At 43.3% G+C, this 16,517-nt stretch overlaps 1 protein-coding gene across 1 annotated transcript in view; it reads right to left on the reverse strand.

The window, feature by feature from the left end:
- Window positions 1-5,686, reverse strand: part of LOC149461902 (uncharacterized) — a 37,533-nt gene extending 31,847 nt beyond the window's left edge. Inside the window, exon 1 of the mRNA XM_089677740.1 lies at window positions 5,061-5,686. Coding sequence (XP_089533866.1) covers window positions 5,061-5,686 — 626 coding nt within the window. The remainder of the gene's footprint in view (window positions 1-5,060) is intronic.
- Window positions 5,687-16,517: the final 10,831 nt, after the last annotated feature.

Genomic DNA, 16,517 nt, shown 5'->3' on the forward strand with positions numbered 1-16,517 from the left:
AAATATATGAGAGGGGGGCATTGAATTGGTTGAAGTATACCCCAGGATATAAGCACCTGACACCAATCCCTTCTGCCCCAGTAGCTAAACACAGTAATGGTCCTTTTTATGGCACTTTGATGCCTGACACTGCACTTCCTGATTATATTCAGCTGTATCCTCAGCTCCCTAAGGATGAGGATTATTTGTTGTCTCATAATCAGAGGAGACATGCTTTACACTCTGCCCCAGCCCAAGAGTCTCCCACTGATGAAGGAGGCTGTTTGGCAGTGATCAGTGGTGATGGGGAAGATTCTTCAGAAGAAGAGTCAGGTTGAAGTTTATCAATGCGTGAAATGAATAAAGAGTGGAAAGAAACAAAAGTTACATTGGGAAGGACATTAGACCAGATGCAGCAAACTGTGACTGCTCCGTTGCCCAGGACTAAGATGGAGAAAAGTAAAAAAGGCAAGGTAGTAAGCAAGGCAATGAAATCAGACAGACAGACATCAATATTACAAGAGCAGACAGTACAGGAGAGGGATGCAGCAAGTGAGATGTCAGAAGATTCAAAAGGAGAGGTGAGTTGGCCGGAACAGGATAATTCAGAAGAATTCGGTAAGTATTATATGAGGTCCAGAAAAGACGCTGAAGACGAGGGAGCCACCCAAGCTTACCCTTCCATCATTGTGGGATGTGATGTGGTGATAAAGCCAATGGAAATAAATGACGTTAATGGCATTATAAAGGGTTGTCCTGATCCTCAGAAAACCCCACTGCTGACATTAACTACTTGAAAAGAACAATGCAGGGGCAACAATATTCACAGGACATGAGGATAATCATCGATGGAATTTTGGGATATGATATGGAATCAGGTTGGGATTGGACCACCGTGCTTCATGAGCCATTTGGACTGACTGTGGACTATGAGTGGAGAACTGCCGTAGGACAGAAACAGATGTGGAAGGAGTTAATTGCAGAAATTAACAGTCACTAGATACAGTAGTTGCTTGTAAGCAGAGCAGTATGGAATCAATTATGGAGTTCCTAAAAAGATTTAAGAAGGTCTGGAAAGAAGAGGCAGGATGAAATCTGACAACACAAGAGTTAGGAATTATATATATATATACAGGCAGTTATACAGGGATAGAAAATGGGAGTGGAGGCATCTATGGCTATGACATTGGGACATAACACCGTGTTACATACCACACATCACGTATTACAAATTCTGAAGAATCTTCCCACACAACACATGACAGCCCAAAGAGCCAGTTTGTATGAGGTCATTCTCACTTTCACTGTTCATGTATCTATTAAATACTCCTCTCCAAGTTCAGGACCAATTGCTGTTTTAAATGGCATGCTTGGTTTGAAGTCAGAATCTGACATTCCTCCCAAGGAACATGATTGTGCTTCAATTATACATGAAGACATTACTCCCAGACATGACATGTTACAAGAGCCAGTAGAAGGGAATATTGATATCTTTGTAGATGGTTCATGTACAAGACCTAATGACAATGTCTACTTGGCAGGTTGTTCAACTCCCAGATAAGGTATGGGAAGCAAAGCCCTGCCCCTATCCCTCAGCACAGGCTGCAGAACTCATAGCCCTGACCTGTGTCTGTGAATTATTTGAAGGGAAGATGTTAACATTTACACAGATTCCAAGTACACATTTGATGTAGTGCAGGATTTTGGCAGGGGATCTCATGCATCTTTAGTGAATGATCTTTTAGAAGCCATACACAAGCCCCGTACTATTGCTGGTATCACATGTAAAGCCCACACATCTTCACATGACCCCATAGCTCTGGGTAATGCATTGGCTGACCGTACGGCCAAGGAAGCTACTTTGCAGTCTTCACAGGAGTCTGCCAGCCTTGTTTTGACTATGTTAGAGCCGCCCATGCTCCCGGAACAACAGTTACTCAAAGTGCACAGCCACAAAAGAGGTTATTCAATACTGGAAAGACAAAGGTTTGACATTGGACCAGAACGGTCTGATGTCCAAAGAGGGGATCATAGGGATACCTCAGCACAGTGCACCGGTGCTTATAGCAGTTTCATGGCATAGGGCACAGAGGATGGCAGAGGACTTTGCAGGAAATGAAAAAGCATTTTGTATACAGAATATGTCACAACGGGTGCAAGATCAGTTAGGTGTGTTATTTGAGGAACAATAATACAGGACAACAGTATGGCCAACATGACCATCTTCCTCCACCACAGGGTACCACAGGGTCCTTTTGGGGAATTACAGATTGATTTCACACACATGCCTAACAAGAGAGGTAAGTATCTGCTGGTTATAGTGGACACATTTTCAAAATGGCCGGAGGTTTTTATCACTAACAAAGAGGATGCGTCCACTGTGGCCAAAATGTTGTGCAAGGAAATTATCTCAAGATGGAGATGCCCTCTGGTGATTGATTCAGACAAGGGCCCATCATTCACATCCAAAGTGACTCAACAGGTAGCCAAATAAATGGTTATTCAATGGAAATTTCACATCCCTTATCACCCACAGAGTTCAGGAATGGTAGAGAGGATGAACAGGACAATCAAGGAGTTGAGGAAAGCTACTGGAGGTACATTTGTTAAGTGGGAGACTTATCTGCCGCAGTGTTGGCTGAAATCAGGATGACACCAAACAAAACAACTAAATTGTCACCTTCTGAAATTTTAATAGACAGACCATTTCCTACCCCATAGACCAAAGGTCTGCTGGTGATTATGCCTGGAGAATTAGAGCTGATCCAAGAAACATATGTGATGAATCGTATAAGGCTTTTGAATGGCATCTACGGTGATGTTTCTCTTTATTTTCCGCTTTCCTCACAGGAACCAACACATCCTTTCATGCCTGGAGACCATGTGGTTGTTAAAGCCCTACATAAGCACAAGGTCCTGGACCCACCTTATGGGGAGCCCACAGTGATAACAGCCGTGACCCGTACAGCAGTTCTGACTGTGGATTCTCAGGCCTGGATCCATGCGTCAAGGGTAAAGAAAGTCCTGGACTCTCTTCCACCTGAGGTGTTGAAAGAGGGTGAAGAAGGAGTCGAACACCCTGAAGCAGATGTGTTAGAGAGAGAAGTAGATGATATAGTTCCACTAGAAGACAGACGGACTGAGACTAATCAGGATGTCCATACTTTTGCATCCATAAACCTCTTGGAAAATCTTCCTTTTAATAGGTTGTCTTACAGTGATTGTGTTTCTCTGATTTGGGTGATTAGTACGTTATTATCACCCGCAGGACTTGATGTACATTTGCCCGCAGCCTCAAAAGACTGACCCTTGTCCCACGCAGACATCCACGTGAACTGTTAAATCAACCAGAACATTTCTGGGTTTATATGGCAAGGAGAGTGATGAATGTTCCCAATTTCCATCTGTCAGATATGCTGCCGATCATTTAACTACATGTTTGATGGCCATTCCCACCCCAACCTCGGTTTTGTTGGACATTTTCAGAGTAATGACTAATGATACTGATGTAAGAATGGATGATGGACCATCTATGTCATTGTATGAGGACTGTCAGAACTGTCCAGGTCCATATAAAGGCTGGGAATATATGACTGGTATGAAAACGTTGAATGTTCCCCCAGGAGATGTGTTACAATATGACATGTGATTCTGAAGAGATTCCCCGGTGTTGGGATCTCAGATTTCCATATGGCCCACATCACACAACCCGATCTCCTCAGGACAGGATTTTCTGTACGTCTAATAGAACATGTAGTTCAGTACATAACCCAATGAGCTGTCATCATGTTCTATCACAGCCCAGCCACACTCAGCAGGTCACACTACCTTTAGGATGGTTGTTTTCTTGTGGAAATCCCACATATTCATATATTCCAGGAATATTACTGGAGGGCCTTGTACTTGGAGCCGTCTGAGTATGATATTGCCTGAGCATCCTAAAGCTATGGAGAAGGATCTAAGATCAAGAAGGAGGACCGAGATTGGATCAGAAGATTGTATATCAGACATTACACTGCTTTCCAAAGCTGAATACACTAGTTTAGTTGGATCTATTGTATGTAGTCTGGATAAAAGTCTGAATTATACTTCTATGGCTTTGCAGGAACTGTTACTCCACCTCCAAGGAACCCGTAAAGCTGTTCTTCAGAATCCAGTGACTATAGATGATTTACTGCTTAACAATGATCATGGTTGGGAACATTGTGACGGAATGTAAGTGATCATGCCACCTCTATACAATCACACATAAAGGATTTACATGACTTGTCCTCAGGAATTAAACAGGATGTTCCTGGTAATGGGTGGGACGGGGTATTTGGATGGATACCCGGCCTAGGAAGATTGAGACAAATAATAGGTGGTCTGATAATAGCATGTTGTGGCCTAATTGGCGTGTGCTGTTAGTATGAATCCATGCCTGAAGAAGGAAATGAAGGGGTCTGCTCAAAGAAAATACATTGGATGAATATGATAAAAATTAATATTTAACACATTGATTTCCTATGACCGTCAGCTCCATCTAGTGACCATAATGAGGTATTATTCATGAAATACCTCAATCAGTAAAAGTATCTCAATACTGCATTATGGCCACTAGATGGAGCCAAGAAAATCAGAGTATGAAAAAAAATACGGCCAATATTCATCCCAGCTGGGCGAACGCCGGTCACATTCGTTCAACTAAATTTTTTTTTTTTTTTTTAAATAGACCTCTAAATGTTTGTGAAATCTCCCACCACAAAATGTACTCAGCCAATGAAAGGTCATGACACCATTTTTATTCTTTTTCTGCTATCAATGGCCAACCCCATCCCACACTTCATCCATGTCTTTGGGGACCTCTGATCTCCTTATCAACTGTTTCTTCCATGATGAAGATCAGCCATAGAGTATATCTGAGGTGTATATCAGGGTGTGCTTCTTCCCCACATGAGAGCTGGGATGTCCAGCAACATTCATCTAGAAGACATTTCCCGCACTCAAGGCACTAATACACCTCCAGGGTTGTGTGGGACCCCTGATGTACAGGAAGACAGGACTTCAATGAGGAACATTTCCCTCACTAAGGACAGGAAAGCGGCTTCTCCGTCGCATGAGATCGCTGATGGCTGGAAAGATTGGACTTCTGTAAAAAACATTTCCCGCACTCGGGACAGGAATACGGCTTCTCTCCCGTGTGAGATCTCTGATGTCTGTAAAGACTGGATTTATCTGAAAAACTTTTCCCACACTCAGGACAAGAATATGGCTTCTCCCCCGTGTGAGATCTTTGATGTATGTAAATATGGGACTTCTGTGAAAATTTTTTCCCGCACTCAAGACAGGAATACGGCTTCTCTCCTGTGTGAGATCTCTGATGTGTGTAAAGATGGGACTTCTGTGAAAAACACTTCCCGCAGTCAGGACAGGAATACGGCTTCTCCCCTGTGTGAGATCTTTTATGCACATTAAGATGGTATGTAGAACAGAACCTCTTCCCGCACTCTGTACAGGAGAACCTCTTCCCTGTTGGAAGGCCGGCCCGGTCCCGCACAGTCTGAGGTTCCTCAGGATACGAGGAATCTGATGGTCCATCTACACTGGGTGGTGCCGGATGGACATTGGAGGGAGCCGGGTTTTCTCCTGGACTATACTGTGTGATGTCCTCATCTTCTACTTTCCAGTCTGGAGACAAAGTGAGACAATCCTCGGAGGTTTTCCTCATCTCCCGGCCATGGACTAAAATACAAAGACAAAGAGGATTACTAGACAGGAGCTGATTGGTTCCCCCAAACCAGGACTCCACCCACATCAGGCAGCTTGGTTTCTGAGGAGCTTACAATTCCACCCTCAAGGGAACTAGGAAATGGCTCCTCTGATCTCCAACCAGGTCATTTCTTTATTCATGGACCTTAGTCAGAGAGTGAGGAAACAACCAGAACTGTCTTTTATAGGAGGGACAGTGATGAGGGGATTATAGGACGAGGGTCCCCACCCCCTCTATCACTCATCGCCATCTTCCCAACACAAGAAGTACTGCACTTCCTTATTTAGTCCATGATTTAGTCATGAAGAACAGCGGGGCTGAGCCCCACCAGAGGTCAGAGAGTGAGGATGGGGGGAGAACAACCAAGATGAAGACTGGACTGATCCTGAAGACCACCATCATTGGGGTATTGACTCCTCCCTCATTATCACTTTCTGTTTAAGGGTCCAAAGTTCGAGGATGTTATCACATTATTATCACCATGTAAAAGTCTGTGCTCCAATCACATCATCCGATATAAAATGTCCAGCTGGGAGGAAATGGGGGGAACAAAAGAGAATCCATATTATGTGTATATATAGCAGTGGGGGGAGGGGGAGAGCAGAAGTCAGGACTATGTAATGTACAACATAGGGTATATAGTGCACGGGTCAGGAGTATGTAATGTACAACATAGAGTATATAGTGCAGGGGTCAGGAGTATGTAATGTACAATATAGAGTATATAGTGCAGGGGTCAGGAGTATGTAATGTACAACATAGAGTATATAGTGCAGGGGTCAGGAGTATGTAATGTACAACATAGAGTATATAGTGCAGGGGTCAGGAGGATGTAATGTACAACATAGAGTATATAGTGCAGGGGTCAGGAGGATGTAATGTACAACATAGAGTATATAGTGCAGGGGTCAGGAGGATGTAATGTACAACATAGAGTATATAGTGCACGGGTCAGGAGTATGTAATGTACAACATAGAGTATATAGTGCAGGGGTCAGGAGTATGTAATGTACAATATAGAGTATATAGTGCAGGGGTCAGGAGGATGTAATGTACAATATAGAGTATATAGTGCAGGGGTCAGGAATATGTAATGTACAACATAGAGTATATAGTGCACGGGTCAGGAGTATGTAATGTACAACATAGAGTATATAGTGCAGGGGTCAGGCGTGTGAAATGTACAACAAAGAGTATACAGTGCAGGGGTCAGGAGTATGTAATGTACAACATAGAGTATCTAGTGCAGGGGTCAGGAGTATGTAATGTACAACATAGAGTATATAGTGCAGGGGTCAGGAGGATGTAATGTACAACATAGAGTATATAGTGCAGGGGTCAGGAGTATGTAATGTACAACATAGAGTATATAGTGCAGGGGTCAGGAGTATGTCATGTACAATATAGAGTATATAGTGCAGGGGTCAGGAGTATGTAATGTACAACATAGAGTATATAGTGCAGGGGTCAGGAGTATGTCATGTACAATATAGAGTATATAGTGCCGGGGTCAGGAGTATGTAATGTACAACATAGAGTATATAGTGCACGGGTCAGGAGTATGTAATGTACAACATGGAGTATATAGTGCAGGGGTCAGGAGTATGTAATGCACAACAGAGTATATAGTGCAGGGGTCAGGAGTACGTAATGTACAACATAGAGTATATAGTGCAAGGGTCAGGAGGATGTAATGTACAACATAGAGTACATAGTGCAGGGGTCAGGAGTATGTAATGTACAACATAGAGTATATAGTGCACGGGTCAGGAATATGTAATGTACAACATAGAGTATATAGTTCAGGGGTCAGGCGTGTGTAATGTGCAACAAAGAGTATATAGTGCAGGGGTCAGGAGTATGTAATGTACAACAGAGTATATAGTGCAGGGGTCAGGAGTATGTAATGTACAACATAGAGTATATAGTGCAGGGGTCAGGAGGATGTAATGTACAACGTAGAGTATATAGTGCAGGGGTCAGGAGTATGTCATGTACAATATAGAGTATATAGTGCAGGGGTCAGGAGTATGTCATGTACAACATACAGTATATAGCGCAGCAAGCAGGAGTATGTAATGTACAACATAGAGTATATAGTGCAGGGGTCAGGAGTATGTAATGTACAACATGGAGTATATAGTGCAGGGGTCAGGAGTATGTAATGTACAACATAGAGTATATAGTGCAGGGGTCAGGAGTGTGTAATGTACAACACAGAGTATATAGTGCAGGGGTCAGGAGTATGTAATGTACAATATAGAGTATATAGTGCAGGGGTCAGGAGTATGTAATGTACAACACAGAGTATATAGTGCCGGGGTCAGGAGTATGTAATTTAAAATATAAATGATACAGTGTAAGGGTCAGGACTCATAATATTGGTATTCAGTAATCAGTGGAACATTAAATGTTTACTGTAGACAAGTTGCAGAGATCCCACACCGCTGCCTCCCATCTCCTGAGACTGCACTCAGTGACTTGGGTCTGAGACACTACAGACATATCCCTCCACCCGGCACAGCCAGCAGACCACAGAGCAAGGAACCCTGGGAGAATTGTTTTGTCAGAGATCTTACTAGACCCGGGCATGGGGAAGGAGACCCAAAGCACATGTCCCAGGTGTCTATGTCAAGTAACGCCCATGAATCAGAATTTTCCTGCCAGCTGAACCCCAGAACCTCCATAAATCCAGTCTAGATACATAAATTGTGTCTGCAGCACAGAGAAGGAAGATTATCCGAGAGAAATCCAGGAATACAGGACGGGGAACACAGCTCAGGAAAGTGACCAGGGGATTACAGGCTGATATCACCCAGTCCCCGCCCTACTCTGGACCAATCAGTGAGCAGTATGGGTGGAGGAATGGATTTAGTGTTCATGACCCACCTGTGCTGATCTCTGTAGGAGTGTCCTCCTCTATAAATGTCCCCGTTATTCCATCCTCCTCCATAGACTGCTGATCATCCCTCACATACGCCTCTTCTTCTTCTGCTTTCACCTCAAATTCTATATCGATTGGATCTCCACTCTAAATCAAGGAAATGAGAGAAAATATCATCTGTAAAATGTAAGATCACATAAAAAAACTCCACACATCATCTCTACAAGTCCATGTTCTAGATTCTCCATCCCACCAACCTTGTAATAGTGAGGGATGGTGTGATCTTCCTGTGTGGAATCCCGGGAATACAGAGGACGGGGACATCTCTCTGGTGGGTTCCTGTAGCTGGATGACTCCACCATGGTGTCCTGGTACAGATCTTTGTGTTATTTTAGAAGCTCTGACTCCTCCATCCCCCCATCCTCATCCTCCTCCTCTTTTATCTCTTCTTTAACCTCAACTTTAGGATCTCTCAGGTTTCCACTCTGAATATATAATAAAAATGCCATCAATGGTAACAATGCCGATAATGTACAGATCCTAATGATACTATCAGTGATTGTTCCTCATCTACCTGATGATGGTGAGGGATGGTGTGACCTTCCTGTGTGGAATCCCGGGAATACAGAGGACGGGGACATCTCTCTGGTGGGTTCCTATGACTGGATCCATCTGTAGGAAACACACACACTGACTGAATCCATTGTTTCTATGTGTTTATCAGATGATGGGGGATCTAGGTGGATCCTCCGTACTGCTCTCTCCTTTACAATAAAGTCTCCTCTTACCCGGTGATGTGAGGGGCGGCTGATTGTCCATCATGACGTCCTTGTAGAGATCCTTGTGTCCTTCTAAATACTCCCACTCCTCCATGGAGAAATAGACAGTGACACCCTGACACCTTATAGGAACCTGACACACACAATGATACAGTCACCATCCAGACACATCCCTTGTCTGTTACTGGAGAATGTCCCAGAATTCCCGGCACCGCTCACCTCTCCTGTCAGCAGCTCCATCATCTTCTTGGTGACTTCTAGAATCTTCTGCATGTTGTGTCTCTCAGGGTTTAGGGAGTCACATGGAGGCACTGTGATGGTCATATGATCACCTGACTTCAGAAGAGGAAATCTCTGTATTGAGGAACCAATAGGAATATCATGTTAGACTCCCAGAATCCTCCTCACCTCTCCGGTCAGGTCTGTGTTTTATTAATAGAGATGAGAGTGATGTCATGTGACCTCCCAGAATCCTCCTCACCTCTCCGGTCAGGTCTGTGTTTTATTAATAGAGATGAGTGTAATGTCATGTGACCTCCCAGAATCCTCCTCACCTCTCCGGTCGAGTCTGTGTTTTATTAATAGAGATAAGAGTGATGTCATGTGACCTCCCAGAATCCTCCTCACCTCTCCGGTCAGCAGGTAGATGATCTCCAGGGTGAGGTTTAGTATCTTCTCAGTCATGTGACTCCGGTCCTCCTCCATCCTCATTGGTGCCATCATGTGATCTATACAGGTCTCCTTGTAGACGGATAACTTTGGGAAATGAAAGTAAGAATGATTTGGATGGTATTGGTCACACAATAATAGGATGTGGATGTGAGGGGGGAATAGGAGGGTTGATGGACATTGAAGAACTACTCCCCCCATGGGAAGACATTTTGTTTGGACTGTTTAGTGTTTACTACAATTTTGGGGTCCGGGGCCCCTTTTCTCTGTTGGGTTTGTTTGGTCTCTGAACTGGTTTTGATGAGTTTTAGATCTGCAGACAAGGAATGATAAATCTGATCCTTCCTATGACTAGTTTGCTCTGAGGCAGTGCTGTGAGGTCAATGTCGGCTCATCATGCCGGGATGGTCACTTTACATCACCCGACGCCCGGGATATGTAGTTCTGGGGGCCGGGCAAGTGTTGTGTTTAATCTTTATCCCTGCTGAGGGCAAGCCGCAGGGCTCTCCTTTCAGGTGCCAGCCTCTGCCACCCCGTGTGTGTGAACCTTTGCCATACCTACTATGCTTCCCTGGCTCTGCTTGCCCATCTGTGGGCCCGGGTCAGTGGGTCCCGGAGGGTAGAGGGGATGGAGGAGAGCGGACATGTTCACTCCCTTCTTGTCCTGACCCAGAACCGACGTTATGACAGATTTCCCGACCATCGAGGACGGCAAAGAATGTAATGCGGTGCGAAGTGCTCTACATTACATCCAATGGAGTACAGGGGAGACACTGGGGGTCTTTTAGACCCTGGATGTCTCAATGAAGGGAACCTGTCATCAAAAGTCATCTCATAGAGGACTTTGTCCCCTTAAGTAAAAATGTTTTTTTAATTGTAAACAATTAAAGTTAAACCCAAGTTCATAACTCCTCCCCTTAAAACATGTTGAGGCTCCCCACCCCCACATATATGCACGCCCAAACGTAAGAGCACACGCTGGAGCGCCTACACGTGATAACATTGATTGTGATACACGTTACATATCGCCGGTCACACCAGAATGAGAGGATAATTCTAGGAGCAGACCTCCTCCGTACTCTATACTGATGACCTAGAAGGGGCTATAAATGTGTCCCCTATAGATAATACCGGGGACTAAAGGTTGTCACCATTTCAGCACACACAACTTAAGGTTTGACATGTTGGATATCTATTTACTCGCTGCAACCTCGGCTTTTATATTTTTACACATAAATGGGTCATTTATTGCTTTTTTGTGCCCTTTGGCATTTCCTAGACTTTGTGATAATATTGTGTGACATAAAACATTAGAACTGCCGCTATTTTATTCTCTAAAGTCTCTACTTTCAGAAAATCGATATTTTGGGGGTTTTGTGTTATCTTTAGGGCTAAAATTATTTTTTAAATGTGCAAAAAATGCAAAAACAGCTCTGGGAGTGAAAGGGAGAAAGGATAAGCCGGACACTCCCTTTTCCTGAGGAGCAGCCAATCGGTTCTCATTACACTGCAAGGTCTCTCCCCTCCCTGCTAGTCCCGGTGCGGTGCTGGAGACAGGCGGGGGAGGGGAGGAGGAGATAAACAGCGCAATGTTACACATATTACACATTTAAGTTGCTATAAAGCCCCTTTCATTTTTTTTTGTTTACAAACGATTTATTTTTCAAAGAGTAGACTGAAAATAACAGTACAGCGTCAAACAATGTGTACAGTATTAACAAGGCACACTTGAATCGTACAATTCAGAAAGGCACATCATATAGAAAGGGTAAAAAAGAAGAGAAAGGAAAGGAGAATAGATCCTAAGTACATGAGAAATATAAAGGAAAAGTAGACTGAATGATATATGTGTGAACAGGACACGTCAATCAACCTTCACATGGAATGCCACTATTCATGTAGTAAATGTCTCTGAACCTTCCATGATTCCCATTTTCTATCAGACAAGTGCATCTTGTCCAGTAAGTTATAATGAATTCTCCCCATGAGCATCACAGCATCTACTCTATGTAATACAGAGGCCAATGGTACAGTGATAGATTCCCAATGTAGGGCGATAGCCCACAAAGTAGAAATACAAATAGTATGTATCAATGTCATAACATTATCAGGAACCCCCGGGATACGAGCTCCCAATAGGAAGACTGTATAGTCAGACATACCGGAACACCCACCAGTGAAGTCACCAACTCAGATATCCTGCGCCACACCAAGGATAAAGTTGGACAAGCCCACAACGTATGTCCCAAAGTACCGGTGAGGCTGCAGCCCCGGAAACATAACGGGGACGTTTGTGGGTACAAAACGTGTAGCCTTGACGGGGTATAATACCATCTGGTTAATACCTTGAGGGCCGTCTCACGGACAGAAAGAGATGGAGAGCTCTTACATATGTTATCCACCATGGAATCCCAATCCTCATCCGAAAAGGTGATACCACTATCCTCCTCCCATTTTTGTCTCTATAAAGGAGGTGTGGGAGAGAGACTGACCAGGAATTGGTGATACAGATCAGAGATAAGATCTTTGCCCCTGGGAGAGTCACGGCTGATACGTTCAGAAATCGGAGATGAAGGTGTAAGGCCAAAATGCGAGTTAAAAAATGTCTAATCTGCCGATAACGATGATATTCACGAAGCGGAACATCACAAAGTCCGCACATCATATCAAAGGGAATATAAGATCCTCCACTTTGACAGTCAGACAACCTAATAAAGGATCTATTGTACCACCAACGAAACGCCTGAGGAGAAGAAAATGCTGTACTAAAGTTAGGGTCACCAAAAAACGATACACCCGGGGAAACAGAAGAGACCAGATTTCATTGAAGTTTCCATCGAGACCAAAGTGTCAATGAATGGTCACAACAGAGTCAGAAAAAGTTAACGATCGAGGGAGGATTTTGGACCATAAAATACCCGGTAAATAAAATGGGCGTATAGATTGAGATTCAAATCTAACCCCCGGGATCTGGGAGTTAACAGTCGCCCATTGTGATAATTGTGCAAAACACGCTGAAAGGTAATAGAGCCAAAAATTGGGAAGACCGAGGCCCCCCGTCCGTTGTGACCGGTACAAAACCGATGAGGTAAAACGTGGACGTTTATTACACCAAATAAATTGTTAATCAGCCGCTGAAAGCGATCCAGAAACATTTTGGAGACGGAGACTGGAAGTGATGTAAATAGATAAAGTACCGTATTTTTCGCCGTATAAGACGCACTTTTTCTTCCCCAAAACTGGGGGGGAAAAGTTGGTGCGTCTTATACGACGAATAGAGAGAGAATCCGTGAGGCGCGGCCACGGCTGTAGGAAAGGCCGTGGCTTTGGCCTATCTCTGGAGCGGTCAGCCATCTTAGTACACCCGGCGGTGCGCGCTGACGTCATCACCCCCTCTGCTCGTGGATCCTACCATAGCGCGGATCTACAACAACAGGTGAGGAGCGGGGCAATGCTATGTTACTGGCTATTATTACTAATGTGGGGGCAATGTTACTGGCTATTATTACTAATGTGGGGGCAATGTTACTGGCTATTATTACTAATGTGGGGGCAATGTTACTGGCTATTATTACTAATGTGGGGGCAATGTTACTGGCTATTATTACTAATGTGGGGGCAATGTTACTGGCTATTATTACTATGTTGGGGGCAATGTTACTGGCTATTATTACTAATGTGGGGGCAATGTTACTGGCTATTATTACTAATTTGGGGGCAATGTTACTGGCTATTATTACTAATGTGGGGGCAATGTTACTGGCTATTATTACTAATGTGGGGGCAATGTTACTGGCTATTATTAGTAATGTGGGGGCAATGTTACTGGCTATTATTACTAATGTGGGGGCAATGTTACTGGCTATTATTACTAATGTGGGGGCAATGTTACTGGCTATTATTACTAATGTGGGGGCAATGTTACTGGCTATTATTACTAATGTGGGGGCAATGTTACTGGCTATTATTACTAATGTGGGGGCAATGTTACTGGCTATTATTACTAATGTGGGGGCAATGTTACTGGCTATTATTACTATGTTGGGGGCAATGTTACTGGCTATTATTACTAATGTGGGGGCAATGTTACTGGCTATTATTACTATGTTGGGGGCAATGTTACTGGCTATTATTACTAATGTGGGGGCAATGTTACTGGCTATTATTACTAATGTGGGGGCAATGTTACTGGCTATTATTACTATGTTGGGGGCAATGTTACTGGCTATTATTACTAATGTGGGGGCAATGTTACTGGCTATTATTACTATGTTGGGGGCAATGTTACTGGCTATTATTACTATGTTGGGGGCAATGTTACTGGCTATTATTACTAATGTGGGGGCAATGTTACTGGCTATTATTACTAATTTGGGGGCAATGTTACTGGCTATTATTACGAATGTGGGGGCAATGTTACTGGCTATTATTAGTAATGTGGGGGCAATGTTACTGGCTATTATTACTAATGTGGGGGCAATGTTACTGGCTATTATTACTAATGTGGGGGCAATGTTACTGGCTATTATTACTAATGTGGGGGCAATGTTACTGGCTATTATTACTAATGTGGGGGCAATGTTACTGGCTATTATTACTAATGTGGGGGCAATGTTACTGGCTATTATTACTAATGTGGGGGCAATGTTACTGGCTATTATTACTAATGTGGGGGCAATGTTACTGGCTATTATTACTAATGTGGGGGCAATGTTACTGGCTATTATTACTATGTTGGGGGCAATGTTACTGGCTATTATTACTAATGTGGGGGCAATGTTACTGGCTATTATTACTATGTTGGGGGCAATGTTACTGGCTATTATTAGTAATGTGGGGGCAATGTTACTGGCTATTATTACTATGTTGGGGGCAATGTTACTGGCTATTATTAGTAATGTGGGGGCAATGTTACTGGCTATTATTACTAATGTGGGGGCAATGTTACTGGCTATTATTACTAATGTGGGGGCAATGTTACTGGCTATTATTACTAATGTGGGGGCAATGTTACTGGCTATTATTACTAATGTGGGGGCAATGTTACTGGCTATTATTACTAATGTGGGGGCAATGTTACTGGCTATTATTACTAATGTGGGGGCAATGTTACTGGCTATTATTACTAATGTGGGGGCAATGTTACTGGCTATTATTACTAATGTGGGGGCAATGTTACTGGCTATTATTACTAATGTGGGGGCAATGTTACTGGCTATTATTACTATGTTGGGGGCAATGTTACTGGCTATTATTACTAATGTGGGGGCAATGTTACTGGCTATTATTACTAATGTGGGGGCAATGTTACTGGCTATTATTACTATGTTGGGGGCAATGTTACTGGCTATTATTACTATGTTGGGGGCAATGTTACTGGCTATTATTACTAATGTGGGGGCAATGTTACTGGCTATTATTACTAATGTGGGGGCAATGTTACTGGCTATTATTACTAATTTGGGGGCAATGTTACTGGCTATTATTACGAATGTGGGGGCAATGTTACTGGCTATTATTACTAATGTGGGGGCAATGTTACTGGCTATTATTACTAATGTGGGGGCAATGTTACTGGCTATTATTACTATGTTGGGGGCAATGTTACTGGCTATTATTACTAATGTGGGGGCAATGTTACTGGCTATTATTACTAATGTGGGGGCAATGTTACTGGCTATTATTACTAATGTGGGGGCAATGTTACTGGCTATTATTACTAATGTGGGGGCAATGTTACTGGCTATTATTACTATGTTGGGGGCAATGTTACTGGCTATTATTACTATGTTGGGGGCAATGTTACTGGCTATTATTACTAATGTGGGGGCAATGTTACTGGCTATTATTACTAATGTGGGGGCAATGTTACTGGCTATTATTACTAATGTGGGGGCAATGTTACTGGCTATTATTACTAATGTGGGGGCAATGTTACTGGCTATTATTACTAATGTGGGGGCAATGTTACTGGCTATTATTACTATGTTGGGGGCAATGTTACTGGCTATTATTACTAATGTGGGGGCAATGTTACTGGCTATTATTACTAATGTGGGGGCAATGTTACTGGCTATTATTACTAATGTGGGGGCAATGTTACTGGCTATTATTACTAATGTGGGGGCAATGTTATTGGCTATTATTACTAATGTGGGGGCAATGTTACTGGCTATTATTACTAATGTGGGGGCAATGTTACTGGCTATTATTACTATGTTGGGGGCAATGTTACTGGCTATTATTACTAATGTGGGGGCAATGTTACTGGCTATTATTACTAATGTGGGGGCAATGTTACTGGCTATTATTACTAATGTGGGGGCAATGTTGCACTGGAACAGTGATGGTGATGACGAGTGGGGGGCAATGGTGGACTTTACAGTGATGAGTGGGGGCAATGGTGGACATTACGTGATGAGTGGGGGCAATGGTGGACATTACGTGATGAGTGGGG

The sequence above is a fragment of the Staurois parvus genome, unplaced genomic scaffold (genome assembly GCF_062004578.1).
Source record: "Staurois parvus isolate SC_StPar_1 unplaced genomic scaffold, SC_StPar_1.0 ptg000191l, whole genome shotgun sequence".
In the NCBI taxonomy this organism is placed as follows: domain Eukaryota; kingdom Metazoa; phylum Chordata; class Amphibia; order Anura; family Ranidae; genus Staurois; species Staurois parvus.